The sequence below is a fragment of the Monodelphis domestica genome, chromosome 5 (genome assembly GCF_027887165.1).
Source record: "Monodelphis domestica isolate mMonDom1 chromosome 5, mMonDom1.pri, whole genome shotgun sequence".
NCBI classification, from domain to species: domain Eukaryota; kingdom Metazoa; phylum Chordata; class Mammalia; order Didelphimorphia; family Didelphidae; genus Monodelphis; species Monodelphis domestica.
This window is the reverse complement of record NC_077231.1, coordinates 257,275,989-257,295,874: the sequence shown is the minus strand read 5'-3', so window position 1 is coordinate 257,295,874 and position 19,886 is coordinate 257,275,989. Positions and strand designations below refer to the sequence as shown.

Sequence of the window (19,886 nt, the reverse complement as noted above, 5' to 3'; positions counted from 1 at the left end):
TGTTTTGATTTTGGAGTTTTGATTTTATGTGAATATTCTCTTAAAACAATGAACAACATGGAAATATGTTTTGCATGATAATACATAGATCAAACTGCTTACTATGTCTGAGAGGAGAGAGGAAAGGGAGGGAGACAATTTGAATTTTATAACTACATAAAACATATATAGAAAACTGTTACTACATATGACTGGTAAAATAAAATATCTTTTTAAAATGAAATAAATAATAATTTAGCTAATGAAATAAGAAATACCAAATAAAAATGCTACAACTTATTTTTATGACCTGTCAACTGGATAGTGAAAATAAGAGCCAAGGTTGAGATATGGAAGAATGATTTCCCCAGATATTCTCTAGATAGAGTAAAATACGTAGATCATTAGACTTTTTTTTTTTAAGCCCTTGCCCTCTGTCTTGGAGCCCCAAGACAGAAGTGGTAAGGGCTAGGCAATGGGGGTCAAGTGACTTGCCCAGGATCACACAGCTGGGACGTGTCTTAGGCCAGATTTGAACTTAGGACCTCCCCGTCTCTAGGCCTGACTCTCAATCCACTGAGTTACCCAGCTTCCCCCTAGATCATTAAACTTTTAAAATCCTATGGCATAAAAAGAACCAAGGTACTTTGGTTACCAGGTTTACTTTCTTTTTCTGAGGTGGGATATAGGGGAGAATACTGGGTTGGTGATTTCTTCTTTGGAGGCAACCCCTGGTATGGAAATGCCTTTTAATGTTGTCTATTACTTAAAGTATTTTAGAATTGTCCTAGGCAGGTCTTGAAATTAAGTGGTCCGGACTCCAAGACCAGCCCCCTTTACATATTATGCCAGGCTACTACAACTCCACTCTATTTTACTATGTGGAAAATTCAAATCCCATAATTCTTGATGAGATAGAATAAATATATAAATAAAGCCAAATAATAAATGACAGTGAGAGAAGAGTCTAAAGATCATGATAGTGAAGAGGAAATACACTAAAATTTAGGAATTAAGGGAAAGCAAAGCCATGGATTTGTACAAGGAATAGAGTTTAGGAGGACAGTGGAGAAAAATGTTCAGAAGCCTGAGAAATCTCATCTGTTGAACAGAAGATCAAGCAAGTATAAAGTAGCAAATGGGATCACAACTGTCCTCCTGTCATTACCCAATGCATAAAAACTCTGTGGTCTCAATATGAAGAACCTAAGGGGTTTGTGGAGAGAAAAATGTATTAGATAAATATTGATGGATATGGGATGCAGTGCATTTTCATAACATTAGGCCACAGATACAATCCTCCTATAACTGAAATGTTCAGTAGATCGGAAATACTACATTGGATTTTGTATGAAAAGTCTTAGGTTTGAAGCCTAGATCTGACACTTATTAAAAGGAGCTGAGAGACCATTAGCTTCGATGAGTTTAAATTTCCTTAACTATACGATGGAGATGATTCCCCTCATTCACTGCTTAATTCACAGAATTGTGAGGATCAATTCAACTTAATAAACATTTTGTAAGCAGCCTTATAATTCATAAAAATCATTCAAAAGTAAATTATCAATATTTTGCTACAGTGTATTGACATACACACATCTGATGAATTTACACTTGATTTCTGTAACAAATTCCAGAAAATTCATATATCATACTGATGTATATTTTAATAACAATAATGGAAAAGGAAATGGAATGAAAATATTAAGAGCCTTTGGCCCTCATTTCCTTTTTATGCCAATCCTATAGAAATAAAGAAGAAAAATATTTTAAAGCTAGTTACAGGATGTTACTAGAGCAAGCACAGGGTTGGCACTCTCAAAAGCTCATTCTTATTTATTGAACAATGATTTCATCTAACTTGAGAGAAAACCTCTTTGCTTTTAAAATTATACACAATCCATAAGAGAATTAAAATGGAGGTTATCTGATAAAGCAGATTCAATCTACTAGTAAGGATATATATCTTTGATTAATTATAACTTCTGATAAACTTTTCAGTGTGTGGAAATTATAAAACTAAATTCTGCATCAAAGCTATGGATTAGCCTTTAATTGATGACTATGAGGTATTTAAAAAGGAAAAACTATTATATATGGTCTTCTTAAGACATTCTGGGAGAACTGTGATCTTTTAGACTAATTTAACCAAAATATTTCACAGAATTAGAAAAAAATAATAAAAAAAATGTTGTTACAAAAAAATGTATTTGCTAAAGATATTGGGACAAGAGTGTACTATTTGACATAAATTGCTCGGAAAACTGAAAACTTGGCAGGAACTAGGTATAGATCAACATCTTACACTATATACTACAAGTCAAAATGTACATATGATCTAGAAATAAAGGGTGATGTAAGTAAAAAAGATTTATGGATTTAGGACAAATTGATGAAAACATGAGAAAAAAATTAATTCAATTAAGTTAAAAAGTTTTTGCACAAAGAAAACCAATGCAGCCAAGATTAGAAGGAAAGCAGGAAAATAGGAGAAAAACAGCAAGTTTCTCGGATAAAGGTCTCATTTCCCAAATATAGAAGAAATCGAGTCAAATTTTTACGAGTACAAGTGATTCCCAAATTGATAAATGGTCAAAGGACATGAAGACAGTTTTCAAACAAAGGAATCAAAGCTATCTATAGTCATATATGAAAAAATACTCTAGATTACTATTAATTAGAGAAATGTACATTTTTATAACAACTGTGAAGTACTTACTATGCCATATTTACCAGATTAACCGATATTTTAGAAAAGGAAAATGATAACTGTTTCAGATAACATGGAAAAAATAGGACACTAATGCATTGTTGTGGTGGAATTGTGAACAGATCCAACCATTCTGAAGAACAATTTGTAACTATGCCTAAAAGGCTATAAAACTGTATATACATAGCCTTTGATTCAGTATTACCACTAGTAGGTCTGTAATCCAAAAAGAATAAGAGAAAAGGAAAAGGACCAACATGTACACAAATATTTATAGCAGCTCTTTTTGTGGTGGTAAAGAATTGGAAATTGAGCTGATATCCTTCAACTGGGGAATGGCTGAACAAGGAGAATGCTGAACAGTGTTGTAATGATGAACAATTGTGAATGCCTTCACTGTTCTCAGCAATACAATTATTTAAGATACTTCTACAAAACATGATGAAAAAATGCTATCTACCTCCCCAGAAAGAACTAGAGTCTAAATGTAGATTGAAGCATACTTTTTAAAACTTTCTTACTTTCTCTCTCTCTCTCGGAAGGGAATTTAGAACTCAAAATTAAAAAAAAATGAATGTTAAGAACTGTTTTTACATATAAATGGAAATTTTATATCTAGCTACCTAAATAATTTATCTGAAAAAAAAAACTAAGTATTTGCTTTAAAAGTTACAAATTATTTATATATTTATAAAAATGATGTAAATTCATATCCATTCATATAAATGACATAAATCACCCTTAAAAGTCTCTTAGTGCAATGGACGTGTGATCTTGCTGATGGGAATCCTTCCTCAAATGTCTTCTCATCCAATTCAACTCTTAATTATATCCTTCTGTAAATCCTCTACAAGGAATCCATCCAGTGTGCTGGAGTGTCCTTTTTTGATCATGAGTTATTAACCTGGGGGTTAATGCTTTGCTTTTGGAAAAAAATATTTTCATAACTGTATTTCAAAATAGTTGTTTGTAATCCTATATATTTTATTTCAAATCATTATTCTGAGGTGGAGTCCATAAATTGGATCAAACTCCCAAATGGGTCCATGAGACACAAGAGTTTATAGAGGAAGGGATCTGTGATACACAAAAATTTAAGAAACTTTGCTCTGGATTGACTCTGATAAGGAAAGAAGGGCTGGAAAAATTTGTGGTGTTTTTAATACAAACAAAAGATCTCAACAAGCTAGGATAACAGACTAAATTATATGAAGCAGAATTTACTAAGAGTAAATGTAAAAGTTGACACTTGGCTAAAAAAACACAATTTGAGAGGTACAGGATAGGGAAGGAATGGTTATGCCAAAATTTCTATGAAAAAGATAAGGTGATTTTAGTGGTCTGCAAGCCAATATGAGTTAATAGAGTGATGACATGCAAGCTTCAACCCTTGCAAAAAAAAATTTTTTTAAAGCTAACTCTTTTCTTTCTTTCTTCTTCTTCTTCTTGATATCTCCTAATCTATCATTGGCTTTAAGAAAAGAGTTCTACTGAAGGCTTTTAAAAAAAAAATTATTTTTTGCCTATTCTTTATTTTTTCATTTTTTTTTACCAATTAAATGTAAAAACAAATTTCCACTTAAGTATTCTGAATTTATATGATCCAAACCATCCCTCTCCCTGAGCTAGTAAGCAATTCAATCTAGGTTATACATGTATTATCATGCAAAACATATTTCCATATTGTTCATTTTTAAAATGAGTAATCTTATAAAACCAAAGCTCTAAGACATACACCCAAGTAAACAAGTGAAAATTCTTACTTCAACAGTTCTTTCTCTGGAAGTGGACAGCATTCTTTTTCTTAAGTTTCTCAGAATTATCCTGGATCATTGCATTGATGAGAGTAGCAAAGCTAAGTCTATCACATTTGATCATTCCACAATATTGCCGTTACTGTGTACAATATTGTCTGGCTCTGTTTATTTTATTCTGCATCAGTTCATGTAGGTCTTTCCAGCTTTTTCTGAAACCATCCTGTTCATCATTCCTTACTGCACAATAGTATTCTATTACCATCATATTCCACAATTTGTTCAGCCATTCCCTACCTGAAGGACATCCCTTTAGTTTCCAATTCTTTACACCACAAAGAGCTACTATAAATATTTTAGTACAAGTAGGTCCTTTCTGCTTTCTTTTTATCTCCTTGGGAAACAGACCTAGTAGTGGTAGTCCTGGATCAAAGGACATGCATTGTTTTATAATCCTTTGGACATAGTTCCAAATTACCCTCCACAATGGTTGGATCAGTTAGTTCACAACTCCACCAGCAATGCATTAGTGTCCCAATTTTGCCACATTCCCTCCAATATTTGTCATTTTCCTTTACTATCATATTGGCCAATCTGACCTCAGGGTTGTTTTAATGTGCATATCTCTAATCAAGAGGGAAAAGCTAACACTTTTCTAGGGTTCATCAAGAGAAATATCCAGATTATGGGAAAGATGCTTATATTCTTATACAGATGACACTGTTGTCAAACTCAAATAGAAATGGGACTACTGAGCTATACATAAGAATCTCTGCAGGCCACATATTTATTTAGAAAACCATATATTATCTATATTCTAATACACTGTTACTTTGTTAAGTATTTCCAAAGTACATTTTATATGGTCCCCTCATTTGAATGCTATGGGCTGCTTGTTTGACACCTCTGACTTAAGTACTGTTTTAAATTCAGTTTGAAGTATTTAGAAGACTCACAGATAAGCAGAAATATTTCTTTAAAGAGGTGAACATGATGATGAGAAGACTCAGGATTATGGAATATGAAAACAGGACGTCTGGCCTGCTGAGATGACAGTAGTCTTGAGGAGTTTAAAAGGCAGTCATATGAAAGAGAGATTAGAATGGGCCCAGAATGCAGAGCTAAACATAATGGGTAGAGAATTTATGAAGTAGATACTCCCTACCTCCTGAGAGAAGTGATAAACTGATGAATCCATAGTGCAAATTGATATGATATTTTTCTGGACACAGTCAATGTGGGGCTTAGTTTGCCTGACTCTATGTGTTTATTACACAGGTTGTGTTTTTCTTTCTTTCTCGATAGGGGTAAGGGTATAGAGATGGGAAAGAGAGAAGGAAGGTTCTTGAGAACTGAAAATAATACAAGTTAATTAAAAAAAAATAAGAGAAGCTACAGAGAGGCAAAGGCTTCTGTAACAATTAGAATTGTCCAAAAGTGGGAAAGGCTCTCCTGAGACACAGTGCTTTCTTTTTCACTTGGGTTCTTGAAGGAGAGGGCTGCATAATAATTTACTAGAAATGCCACAGAATGGATTCTTGGTAAGGTATAGGTTGGGCTAAAAGATCTCTGAAGTTCCTTCCAATATTTACATTTTATGACTTTATGATTTCTCTCAAAGAAGAGCTAATCTTTACAATAATTTCATAAGGTAAACAATCACGTCTTCCAAGAGGGAGTTCAAATTTAAATATTTTCAACTCTTATGGAAATTTTATAATTCAAAAAAGGAAAATAATTTGATGGTTTTATTGAGCTTCCATAATGAAGTCAAGCCATATGATTTTTAGAGTTGCAAAACTAGAGATTCATTGCTTCATAAGGCAATAGAAGACCTATATGGACTAAAAATATTTGAAATTGCCAACCAAAAGTTAGCCTTGAGCCATTTCCCAAGCTCACTAATTTCCAAATGCTTGGGTTTTCCTTGGCAACAACTAAGCTATTAAAGAGGAAGGAAATAAATGTAAAACAACTTTTTAGACCAACCTTTCTATTGTCTTATTTTTAATCAGCTATGTGGTAGAGAAACTGACTAAGAAAATCAAATCGAGGGAAGAATTTGTAACTGTGCAGGTCGTTTTCTTTTGCCTTCCTATAATGTCAGCTGCACTGTAATTTATGGCTGAAAAGGATTTTAAACAATTATTTGGAAAAAAAAATAGTAATAGAATCTAACAGGGTAAAAAAAAAATACCCAGAATTTTAAAATAAGTACGAACTCTTCCACAATGAGAGAACATTACTAATGGCAATATATAAACAGTATTTTTTATTATTGGTAGTACTAAAACTACTCAAGAAAGCCAAAATTTCAATTTAGCTTTTTAGACAGCTTTCTTAACATCAACATATTAAGTAGTCAAATGACATTTATTCTGGAGATAGAAATGCTTCTAACATCACATTTCATTTGTAAGAATGCCTGTGAAAATAACAAGGTCGTTATGAAAAATAGATGTAAAAGTATGCTGAAAAGAAATTCTACCACATTTGGAGTCAATGACTCAAAAAAAAAAAACTATTTAGCACCATTTGCCAGTTTGTTAAAGAAATAATTAAGATAGGTTTATATCACATGAAGTCTTTTTGCTCTCTTTCTGAAGGTTTTATTCTTAAAATAGAAACCTGGTGAAATACCCTGAAAAATTTTGGATTTTGCCCAAGGAAATGATTTGAAAAGAGATTTTATTTAGAAGAAAACTATATTTAAGTATATTTGAGTTCAGAATTAAAGAAGTTAAGAAAATACTTTTAAACATAGATTACAGAGAATGTTACTTACGTGGCACTGTCACACCATAATGCTGTGTATCGCTAATCAGTAACTTTCTTTTCAGTTCATTTAATCCTACTCCCACAGGCCCTGAATAACAATAACAATAATAATAAAATCAGCCAAAGCACCAAATAAAAATTATTTCTAAGATTAATACTAGCTTAGAAGAACATGACAAATTCAACAGGGGGAAAAATTCATTTATTTTTGCTGGTTAAAAGCAACGACTTATTCCCTCAAAACAATTGCTGTGAATATTTGTTTCAAATGCACCCAACTCACTTAGATCACAATCTATTCTCAAATGGTTACTCCTGAGTGCTTAGAAGAGAGCTATGTTTTTGAAATATTTGCATAATTCAGTTGCAGGGAATAGTTCATATTTTAATGGGTTTTTTAAAATTTAAATTCTAAGCCAAAGGAAGAACTATCAATCCTCCTTTAATTAACAGTACTATATTCAACTGAGGTTATATACTTTAACAAGTCACTGACCACATGTGAAGAATTTCTCCCCTTCAGGGACCTGGAGATTTTTATGTAGCTCAAAGTACTAGTATATCTTAGGTCTTTCAATTAATCAACTATTTGAGTACTAACTACTCTCAATAGAACTATATTTATTTTTTTTTATAATTGCTACAATTTATTTTCATCTCACTGTAATCTTATCATGCTTATGTATTTGAAGGCCAATAGGTTTTTAGCCATTTCCAGAGTTCCTTATCTAACTCACAATGATCATTCTGTGTGGTCTGATAAACATGGTTTTCAATAACTTTTTTTTTAATTAAAAAACTTTACTTAATTAATTTAGAATATTTTCCATGATTACATGATTCATGTTCTTTCCCTCCCCTTCCACCCCCCTGTAGCCAACAAGCAATTCCACTGGGTTTTACTTGTGTCATTGATCAAGACTTATTTCCATATTATTGATAAGTGTACTAGGGTGATCGTTTAGAGTCTGCTTCTCCAGTTATATCCTCATCAACCCATGTGATCAAGCAGTTGTTTTTCTTCTGTGTTTCTATTCCCACAGTAGAACTGTATTTTCCACGAGATACAATGAAGGACAGGGAACATCTCTGTTCCTTACAGAACTTGGTGATATATATAAATAGAGATACAAAATAATGTATGCTAAGTTTTTTTTTTTAAAGGCTAAAAGGAATTTAGTGAAGAGAAAGATTACTTCCAGTTGGGGTAGTCAAAAGGTTCATGGAAAACAGAAGATCTGAGCTGAGTCTTTGAAGATATCTAGAATTGATTGGCAGAAGGAAAAAAGGTAAAAATTCCATGTTGGAATGAACAGCCTAAATGATCAAGGTACATTTGGAGATGATAAGTAAACTATTGGGGTTGGAATGGAAGTTTTATATAGGGAAGATAAAGCAGAAATGGTAGAATAAGGTAAGAATGTAGAAGAAGGTAAGAATACTACAAAGAATGGGCAGGACTTTTATTTTGTGGGCAAACTGAACAGGTAAGTGACTTAATTCAGGTGGAAGGTTATTAATAAAATACTGGCCTGGGTAACACTGGAAAAAAAGAGATTTTCACTACAACCTACAGTTCCGAATCAGGGTAATATAAATCTGGTTCATGGTGGTAGCAATAAAGACATACATTAAGAGGAATACAGTAAATATATGACAAAAGGAAAATAAATTTTGGGGGTTTCAGGGGGAAAAATTTATCAAAGATAACTTAAATGACTTCAGACTCAATAAAAAGAATGGGAGTACCATTAATAAAAATAAGGAAGCCAGGAAAAGAAGCTAGTTTGGTGGTTTGGGGAAAATTAGGGGAGATATTTTTTGTTTTAGGCAAACTGAATTGTAAGTGCTATCAACATACCCAAATGAAAAAAAATCTAACTGACTGTTGGGGATAAGACCTGGACCTTGAAAGGTTAAGATCAGGAGCACAATGTTGAAGAAGTTACCTATATAGACATAATAGCTGAAGTTGTGAAAATAGATATGATTAATTTAACTTAAGTTTATTAATCATCTACTGGGTGTCTGAGGATACTGTGAGATGAAAAGCATTATGACATATACATAAATAAGTATTATTATCTAGGGGCTGGGGAAGAGAAAAGGAAACAAAGGACTTCACAGAGGAGACACATAAGTTTGATACTAAAGAGAAAAAAAAAACCAGTGAGAGGTATGGAAAGAGTATTTTGGGGGGATGGGAAATAGCCTGTACAACTGGGAAAGTATTTCAGTTATCCAATTTGGTAGCAACACAGAGAACAGTAAGGAGAGTAATGAAAAATAAGGTTAAAAAGGTATACGGGGATGGGGGTGGGGTGGGGAGGGCATATTGTAGAAGGGAGGGAACCACTAGAGGTTTTTGAACTGGAGAGGGACATGGTTACACTAGCCTATTGATAGCTCATATTTATAGAATAACTTATGATTTAAAAGATTTTTCATGTTATTTCATTTGATATTTACAAAGATCTTATAGTGTAGATAGGGCAAATATTATTGCAAGTATGATTATTAACCTCATTTTACAGATGAGAAAGTTGAGGATCAGAAGTGACTTGTCTACTGTTAAGTGTCAGAACCAGGATTCCAGCCCAATCCAATGAACCCTCTGAACCCCCTCTCCATAGAGCTGTGCAAAGGATGGCTTTGGAGAGGCTGGGGTCAGGAGACCAATTAGGAAATGATTTATAATAACTTAAAGGGAGCCAACAGACACGGCATACTTTTGAAAAGCCCTGACTACCTAGTCAGGCGACCTGAGTTCAAATTCCTGTTCAGATACTTACTACCTTATATAATCCCAGGCAAGTCATTTGGACTGCATGTACCTTAGTGTTCTCACCTGCAAAATGAAGGGATCTTGAGCAGATAGTCTTTGACCATCCAAGTCTATCCTCTGACTCTAAAGCTATGATCCTAAAGGCTAAATCCCTAAATGAAGTTGGTGGTATGAGTGAGATGGGGATGAATGCAGGAGGGAGAAGAATCAACAGGAGTTATGGTAAGGGGAAAAAAGTGATGGAAGAGAAAGAGGAAAAGATTCAGAGAGAATACTGGGGAATACCAAGGGTTAGGATATTTCAAATGAAATGCTTAGTGTTTTTTACTTTAATAATTCTTACTCTTACAAATAAATAGTAGTACAGTTTCTGAGGAAGGAGAACAGAAAATTTATATATGTTATTAAAATAATTTCGGCAATTCTAGGTAATTTTCTATAATGGAAAAAGCAAAGTCAGACAAAACCCAAACTTTCATACATCTTTCATACATCTATATTCTGTCTTGTCATATTATCACCTAGGGTACCCTAGGTTTTCTGCATTTGTCAGTGGTTAATTTTGTTGTCACTACCTAGGGGGCTTCCTCTTTTTATCGTATCCTTGGGATTTAACTCAATCTCCATATGCCTGTCCTTTAATCTTCCTCCACTGTGAGTCATTCTATTGGATTCAATAAATATTAATAATTTATTACATTCAAGGCACATTAACACTTGCAGTTGACTGTTTTTCATTCAGAGGCAAAATACTCAATACTAACTAGAGGTAGGCAATTCTTTAACCTGATTTATGAAGAGGCTGAATGAGCTCACTAAAAGACAGTAAGGTCTTCTCATTGACCTCCAAGTACATGGCCTTTCCCATTTCCGTGACAAATTCAAAACTGCTTTGTACCTTTCTTGATCTATTTAATCTTAGGACAAAACCCCACACACAAGTGTATTTTGAGTTAATTCAATTTAAACACACAGTGGTATATTGTTAATGTAATAATGATGATCATAATGTATTATTATTTAATCCCACTCTTTATATATGATTCACTGTCTCAGACTCCAGATTATTAATAACTACATGCTTGGGGAATCTAAGATTACTCTAAACCTCCTAATTTGGATTTGCGGTGATTGCTGATATGAAGTTCTTGCATTCTAATGTACTTTAAGCAAAAAAAAAAAAAGTTGCCATTTGATCATTTTCTTAGGAAGGACTTTTAGCAGTCATATGCCCAACAACATGTTCTATAAATGAGGAAACTGAGGCTCAACGTGGTTAAGTGACTGGTTCGTGGTGACATAACTAGTGGGGCATAAACCTCAGCTTTCCTGGCTCCAAGATCAGATCAATTTGAACTCTCTGTAGAGCTCTCATTCTGGCCTAGATTCCCTAAAATTATTTTATCCCAGGTTTCTATACACATGCTATTGCAGGCTGTTACAATATTTGGGGGGGGGGGCAGTGAGTTCAGGCTAATTTTGATAATCTTCTTGGATACTATTAGTAAACCTTATGAGTGCCTCTCTGGAGGATACCCAATGTAGAGTCAATATTTTCAGGTATTTATTTAGAATAAAAGTATATATGGCAAATGAATAAATTTTCCCTATCAAGTCTGTCAGTCAGTGAGTCACTAAGTATTAAGCATGTAGCAGGCAGTGTTCAAAGTCCCAGTGATACAAGAAATGGCAAAGGCCAGTTCTGTCCTTAAGGAGTTTACAGACTAAGGGTAAAGGTAACCTATAAACAACTATGCACAAACAGATTATATATAGAATATATAGGAAACAATTAACAGAAGGAAAACACTAGTTAAAAAGGACTAGGAAAGGGGGCAGCTGGGTTGCTCAGTAGATAGAGAGCCATGCCCAGAGACAGCAGGTCCTGGGTCAAATCTGGCCTCAGATACTTCCTAGCTGTGTGACCCTGGGTAAATCACTTAATCCCCATTACTTAGCTCTTACCACTCTTCTGCCTTAGAACCAATACACAGTAGTGATTCTAAGATGGAAGGTAACAATTTAAAAAAGGGGGAGGGGTAGAAAAGGCTTTCTGTGGAAGATTGGATTTTAGCTAGGATTGAACTAAGGAAAATGAGTCTTAAAATTGTTAGCATCTTAAATTTGTTCAATTTGGAAAATACTAGAAACTTAAAGGGGCCTGATCTTTTTTTGGGGTGGGGAGTGAGGTAGAAAGCACAAAAATATCTAGGTTTGTCCCACAATCTCATAGTCCCTTTAAAAAAAAAAAAAAACTTGGCTTAAAGACACAGCTGCTAGAACACGTGAGTATAAAAACCTTTTTCTCTCTTCTCTTTTCTCCTTAAATTAAATTGGAATCAGCAGTTTTTTCTTTTTCTTCCCTTTAATCTTAAGGGACAGCTGGGTAGCTCAGCGGATTGAGAACCAGCCCTAGAGACAGAAGGTCCTGGGTTCAAATCGCCCAGCTGTGTGACTCTGATAGACAGAAAACAGCTGTTTTAAATCTCAGCAACAGGACTCTAAAGTCCTGGCTGGAAGAGCTGTTTCTAAATATCCTTTCCTTTAAGGAACAACTTCCTGGATTAGAAAAAAAAAAAACCCTGTGGAAAGTTTGTTGCTTTGCCCTGCTCCCCACGTGTTTTGTGAAATTACAAAATATATATATAAAAATGAGTACTACATTCTTTGACAATTATATGGCAGGTGAAGAAGTAGGGGCATTGAGGAATGCAGGATACCTCCAAATTTTTATATTAATAGGTACTGTCATTTTTGTACTCCTCAATACTATATTTAGAGATGATAAAATAAAAAAAATTGAGGATAAAATAGGAAAAATTGAGGATAAAATGCAAGCCCAATAAGAAGATCTAAAAAGTTTCTTACAGGATCAATTGGCAAACAACCACTCTACCAGAAACAGACCTGTTTCTGAACCTTTGAATGAGGAAATTTCCTTCCCTGAAATAGAGATGGAAAACACCTTCCCTATAGCCCAGTTAACAGACTGCTTCTCTCGTGTAGTGCAAATCTTGTCTGAATTTAATCCCCAAAACCCTTCCCCTGCAATCCCAGCTTCTCATGTTCCTTCTCCTACAGAAAACCAAATTCCAATGCAAGGGAGATCTTGTCCTCCTAGAGAAACCTGTCCTTGTCAAACTGACCCACAGGTGCAAAATTCAACTAGAGGCCTGTTTCCTCTAAGAGAAGTACCTGAAATAGGACGGAATGGGGATGTGGTGACTTTAAGACATAGGATACCGTTTACTCCCCAAGAAATAAATGAATTTACACGAAATATCCCCACATATGAACAAGATCCTTTTCTAGTAACAAAAAAGATGGGAGACATATTTTTTCAGGATAATCCGTCTTACAAGGATGTTGAGAACTTACTACAGGCTTTTTTAAGTGAACGTGAAAAAAATAAAATAATTGCTCATGTCAACAAAACCCGGGGGCGTAATGCAGCACATTGGCCATCTCAGGATCCCGAATGGGACTATAACAATCCTGAGGATTATCTACAACTATACCTTTGTAGAGAGGCCATCCTCACGGCTATGAAGGAATGTGCAGACAGTACAGATAAGTGGATGGAACTGGAAAAAATTAAGCAAAAGGAAGAAGAAACACCCTCCAGATTTATGGACAGAATTATCGAGTTTGGGGACAGATACTTAGATTGGGACTTAACTAAAGAGAGTAGTTTAAGACAACTTAGAAGAATCTTTGTAAACAATTCTTGCAAAGCAATTAAGAATTATTTTAGAACACAATGCCCAAGATGGTCAGATATGGACCTTGAAGAATTGCGAAAAACAGCTATATATGTTTTAAAGGGAAACAAGGAAAAGGAGGAAGAAAATAATGATGACATAGAGGAAATAAAGAAAAAAATTAGATATTTAATAGATAGGATGACTAAATTAGAAAGTAGGCATGATAATGAACCAACGACAATTGCCCCTCTCCAGAAATCCAATTATCAATCCATTACTTGCCACTTCTGTGAGAAGAAGGGCCACAAAATGATGGAATGTAGAACCTTTCTTAAGATGATTTGAAGGAATACACAGTTTAATAATAGCTTTAGAAATAATAACTATAGAAATGATGATAATGGTTATAGAAACCAGAATTCTAGAAATTATAATAATGACTATGGGAATAACTATAATGAATATAGAAATAAGAACTTTAGAAACCAAAATTATAGAAATAGGAATTGGGAAATTAATGACAATATTCCAATTAAAAAAATTATAATGATAATGAACAACAACAATATATGAGAAATGGAGCTCGTCCAAAAAATACTCGAGGTGCTAATGAACCTCAGAGAGGTGCCCTTCAGGAGGGTGCCCAAGGAACTTCCTAATATAATGAAGATGATTCTTCTTAGATTGTATTGATTTTGTTGATATTAATTAACCTTTTTCAGTTTTTTTTTCTCCTCTCCAAATAGTAGGAAGGATGAATAAAGAACTTAAGACTATGATTGGCAAATTATGCACTGAGACCCATTTAAAATGGCCTGAAATTCTCCCTCTGGCCCTATTTTATCTTAGAAGCAGGCCTAGAGGAGACTTACATATTTCACCATTTGAGATGCTTTTTGGACATCCGCCTATACAGGCTAAGCCTTTCTCCCCGGCTTATACATCGCTATTAGGGGGAGATATTACTATTGCTTCCTATATACAGGAGTTACAGCACAAAATACGTGAACTTCATGAATCCGGAGCTGCAGTACAAGCTGGACCATTAGACTTTTCTCTGCATGACCTGAACCCAGGAGATAAAGTTTATATCAAGAATTTCAAGCGAACTGGAGCAACTCAACCTTCCTGGGAAGGACCATTCCAAATATTATTAACTACTCCAACATCTATAAAGATTGGAGAAAGAGACTCTTGGATTCGCTGCTCACATGTGAAGAAAGCATCTTCTGCTGAGACTGATTGACTCTATCCTATCATATGAATTGTGACTCTATCTTATCATAACAATTGGAGATAATAATCCATAGACAAATGGATGCTGTTTTTTTTCCAAGAATATATTGAATTACTGATTTTTTTCTTATTTTTCTTATTTCTTTTATTTTTTTATCAGAATATTTGATTTTTTTCTCATTTTTGGTACTGAAGGTACACATAATTAATACTAATATTATTTTTCCCTGCAGTAATACAAGTTAATATATATACTCTTGCTATAATATCAATATATGCCTAAAAGCTTTAAACTATGGGAACCTGCCATTTATTGATAAAATATTATAGGACTGTGATTAATGTTTGTGTCTGATTCCAGGGAAAGGGATAAAAACAAGGAGCACAGACTAAACCTGAATAGTGCCAACAGAGCACACAAGAAATATTAAAGTGAGACTCGAGGTTGCGACGCTTAACTTATGTTTAAGTCATAGGACTTCCTTGTATCTACATTCTTTTCGAAGTACTCAAACAAGTACAAAGCTTGACTATCATGCTGGCTCCCTATGTCCCTGAGGAAAAAATCAGACAAGGGAATGACATTTCCCCATCAAAATAGAATTCTAATTCTTTTCTTCTTACATTATGGCAACTTCCTGTAGTCTTGGCTACAAATGGCTAAGTGAAATATTACTGCATTCTGTCCTACATACTTGTGGGATAGAAATTACTTTAAACTGGACCTATACAAGGTCTATTTTGAATTTTTCTTAGGTTTTTGATTATTTTTCTATTCTTTTGATAATTGACACATACACCCCCATAACTGAACATTGCATTCTGAGCTAAACTTGATATTTTTTTTTTAAATACTTACTTCAGGGGGGATTGTATTTTAATTTAAAATCTAAGAATTTTTGAATTTTTTTTTGTTTGAGATTGTATTTTTATAAAAATCCAAGAATTTTGTTTAAGATTTTACTTTTATAAAAAAAAAAATTCAAAGATTTTGATTCTGTTTGAGAAAAGATCTTCAAGAAAGAAGCTTGAAACTTTTATATCCAGAGAATGAACTGTTGCAGAAAGATGCCGAAAACCTACACTTCATCAAGAAGATCAAGAATGAACTTTGGATGTGATTGATTGGACTGAACTTTTGATTGAACATTTATTGTAACTGTACACATTTATGCCAAAAGGGACTGCCCCTAATTTGGCTTTCTGTCAATGCGCCTAGCAAACATTGGTTTTGCTTTCTTTTCTTTTCTATTTCCTCTCTCACTATTCTAATTTCTCTTAGAAAATTGAATATTGTGTATATCTTTAGTTAGAAGTGAATTTAGAACTACAAAATGATTATGTTAAATGATCAATGGGGAGACTAGTCTCCCAATGATCATCAGGGGGGATTGTAAACCTCAAAATTTCTTAGACTTATAAATGTTGGAAATTTCACCATTGGGAAATTTCATACTTGAAAAATTTCCTATTGATAGTGGGTCTTGACTATTGGAATGTGAACCCCATTGGCATGGGAGGTTCCTTCTCCTCCCTTCTTAAGATTACTTTAGGACAGAAACCTTTTGCTGAACAATGGAAAGGACTTTGACCTATGCTTAAGCATAGAACAGGAATTTCTTTGAGTCATGATTGATTTTAGAATTGATACAATGGAGATACTTGGAATCAATCTCCACCCTATTCAGTCCTAACAGGATTGAGTAAGGGCTGCAGCCTAGATCAAAATTTAATTATTTCAATCTCTACCCTACTCAGGTTAACAGGATTTAGAAAGGGCTGTAGCAAAGGATCAAAGATTTAATTATTTGAAAATATGACCTTCAACAGACATGTGCAAAGCCAGAGACCTCTGGGCGGTCCTGGGTTAAGCTAGAGCCTCCATTGGCACAGGGAAATTGATGGACAGGTGATTGGTAGATGTGAGGACTGAGGGGAGGGAACTTGGATGGTTTCCTTAAGGATAGGGGGGTCTGAAGTCTGGAGTGGTTGAGGAGTTTGTCGGAGTGGTTGCGGTGTGCTCGGAGAAGCTTGCGCTGAAGGAAGCTGAAGGTGGGGGCCCCCGGAGACTGTTTCTCCATTTTCGGTCACGTGAGTAATAGGGACTGATCTCCTTTCATTGCCCCAGCTATCTAAGGGCTTGGGCCTTTTGGCCCAGCCTAAACAGAAGGGGTATTTAAGCCCTATTCCCTTCTCTCCCTTTTCTCTCTCTCTCTATCTCTAATTCCTTTCTTCCTCCTGTTTGTAATTAAAACTCCATAAAAGGTTGACGGCTGACTTGAGTTTTCATTAAGGAATTACGTAGCTGAATTCCTTGGTGACCTTAAATTAATATATATCAGTCTTTTAAAAGTGATTTCCTTGTCACAATTGCTACACTTGATGTTAAAGATGATAGGAGATAGACATACCTAAGAGAAATAAGTATAATCCTGAAATTTCAGCTCATTCCTAAAAAAGGAAAATTATAATTGTTGGGTGCATTGTGGGAAAACAGTTACACTGATGCACCACTCTAAAGAGTAATTTGGAAAATAATCAAAAAGATACTCAACTGTGCCTACCTTTTGACTCATCTACACTACAATTAGACCTATACCCAAAAGAAAATTAAAAAGGGAGAAAAAGTCCTTTATGTACAAACATATTTATAGTAGCTCTTTTTCGTGGAGGCAACACTCTGAAACCTAAGAGGATGGCCAGCAAATGAAGAATGGCTGAATACATTGGACTTTATGAATGTGAGAAATGAGTAAATAAATATTTTAAAGACATGAAAATTAAGACTTACATAAACACATGCAGAATGGAGTAAGAAGAACCAAAAGAACAATTATTAACATCAATATTATAAAAATGAACAATTTATAAGACAGCTGTAAACTCATGAAGAATGAAATAAGCAGAAACAGAATAGTGGTAGTCTCTCGGTTACCAAGAATAACAATTATCTTTGTGCATTATCATCTATTGATGTACCCTCATGTGGCTTTGGAGTCCAAAGGCTGAGGTGCATGGGGCCTGGGACGCCAGTTGATACGGGAGGTATGGTTGTGGCCTGGTGTCAGCGTTCATGCGCAGCGGCAAGACGTCGATGTCGCTCATCTTCAAAGGTGGCGGCGGAATGGAGAATGTGGGTTCACCAGCTGCTTCTGTCAGAGGCAGCGAGTTCTAGTTGCTTTGGTGTCATGCCAGCCCACTTCATGTTGGACTTTACTGATCCTTGAATCTTCTCTTTGGTCAGCCTTGTTTCCTGAGTCCAGCTGACAGTTCACCATAGAATACCTGTCTTGGTATTCGCTGTGGGTCCATGTGGATGCCGTGTCCAGACCATCGTAGCTGGGTTTTGAGGACCATGACTTCGATGCTGGTGGAGTTGGCTCTGTCGAGGACTTCCTGATTGGTAATTCGGTCCTGCCATCGGATCCTCATGATTGACCGGAGGGAGTGTTGGTGGAATTGCTCCAACTGTTTCATGTGCTTCAGGTACAGTGTCCATGTCTTGCAACCGTACAGGAGGGAGCTGAGGACCACTGCATTGTACACTTTGCTTACACCTCTGTGTTGGAGGACTTTGCAGCGCAGCCGCCCGAGTGCCTGGCTGGCCTTTTGGATCCTGGCATTAATCTCGTGGTCTAGGAACCCGTCGTTGGTTATGGTGCTGCCCAGGTACTTGAAAGTATTGACGTTGGAAAGCTAGCTGCATGCCGTCGCTTGTAATGCATGGCTGGTTAGTTGGCCTTTCTGGTGCAGGTTGGAACAGCACCTCTGTTTTGCTGAGGCTGATGGTCAGCCCAAATAGTTTTGTTGCTGTAGAGAACCTGTCCACAATGGTTTGGAGATGATTTTCTTGGTGGGCGATGCACCCACGATCAAAACAGTGATATCTCATTGACTACATCATTATACACCAGTGAGACATCCAGGATGTACAGATCACCAGAGCCATGAGAGGAGCTGAATGCTAGACAGACCACTGATGGGTTAGAGTGACTCTTCAAATGCGCATTGAGCCTCGCCATCCAAAACGCGCCCAGACAGTTAGCGCATTTTACAACGTGAGTCATCTTAGAGATCCATCTTATTTGCAAACATTCCAGTCCTGCCTGGACAACAAGCTGTCTGCCAAGGGATCACTCACTGGAAGCTCAACCGAGAAATGGAACCAGTTCAGAGACGCAGTGAAGGAAACATCAAAGGCAGTCCTAGGCCCAAAACAACACAACCACCAGGACTGGTTCGAGGAGAACAACACTGCTATTGAAGACCTATTGAGCAAGAAGAAAAAAGCCTTTATAGAGTGGCAAAATAACCCAAACTCTGCTCCTAAAAAGGACAGATTCAAGTATCTCCAAGCCACGGCGCAGCATGAGATCAGGAAGATGCAAGACTGATGGTGGGAAAAAAAGGCAGAAGAAATCCAGTGTTTTGATGATACAAAAAACTACAAACAATTTTTCAGTGCCCTCAAGACTGTCTATGGGCCATTAAAACCCACCACCACTCCCTTGCTATCCTCTGACAGTGACACTCATAAAAGATAAAAAAGGCATCAGCATCAGGTGGAAAGAACACTTCAGTCAGCTTCTCAACCGACCCTCTTCAGTCGACCAAAGCACCCTTGACTAGATCCCTCAAAACCGCACCATTGAACAACTTGACATCCCTCCTTCAATAGAGGAAGTCCAAAAAGCCATTAAACAAATGAATTCAGGCAAGGCACCCGGTAAAGATGGGATCCCAACCGAGGTGTACAAGGCCTTAAATGGAAAAGTGCTCCAGACATTCCACATAGTGCTGACCAGCATATGGGAAGAGGAAGACATGCCCCCAGAACTCAGAGATGCCTCCATCATAGCCCTATACAAGAACAAAGGCTCAAGAGCAGCCTGTGACAAATACAGAGGCATCTCACTACTCTCCACTGCTGGAAAGATCCT

General features: G+C 35.8%; 1 protein-coding gene across 8 annotated transcripts in view; it reads right to left on the bottom strand.

Moving 5' to 3' along the window:
- MPP7 (MAGUK p55 scaffold protein 7) overlaps positions 1-19,886 on the bottom strand; it is a 305,221-nt gene that overhangs the window by 13,184 nt on the left and 272,151 nt on the right. For all 8 annotated transcript variants that reach the window (XM_056800070.1, XM_056800065.1, XM_056800068.1 and 5 more), the window contains one exon: positions 7,229-7,309. In XM_056800070.1, coding sequence (XP_056656048.1) covers positions 7,229-7,309 — 81 coding nt within the window. The remainder of the gene's footprint in view (positions 1-7,228; positions 7,310-19,886) is intronic.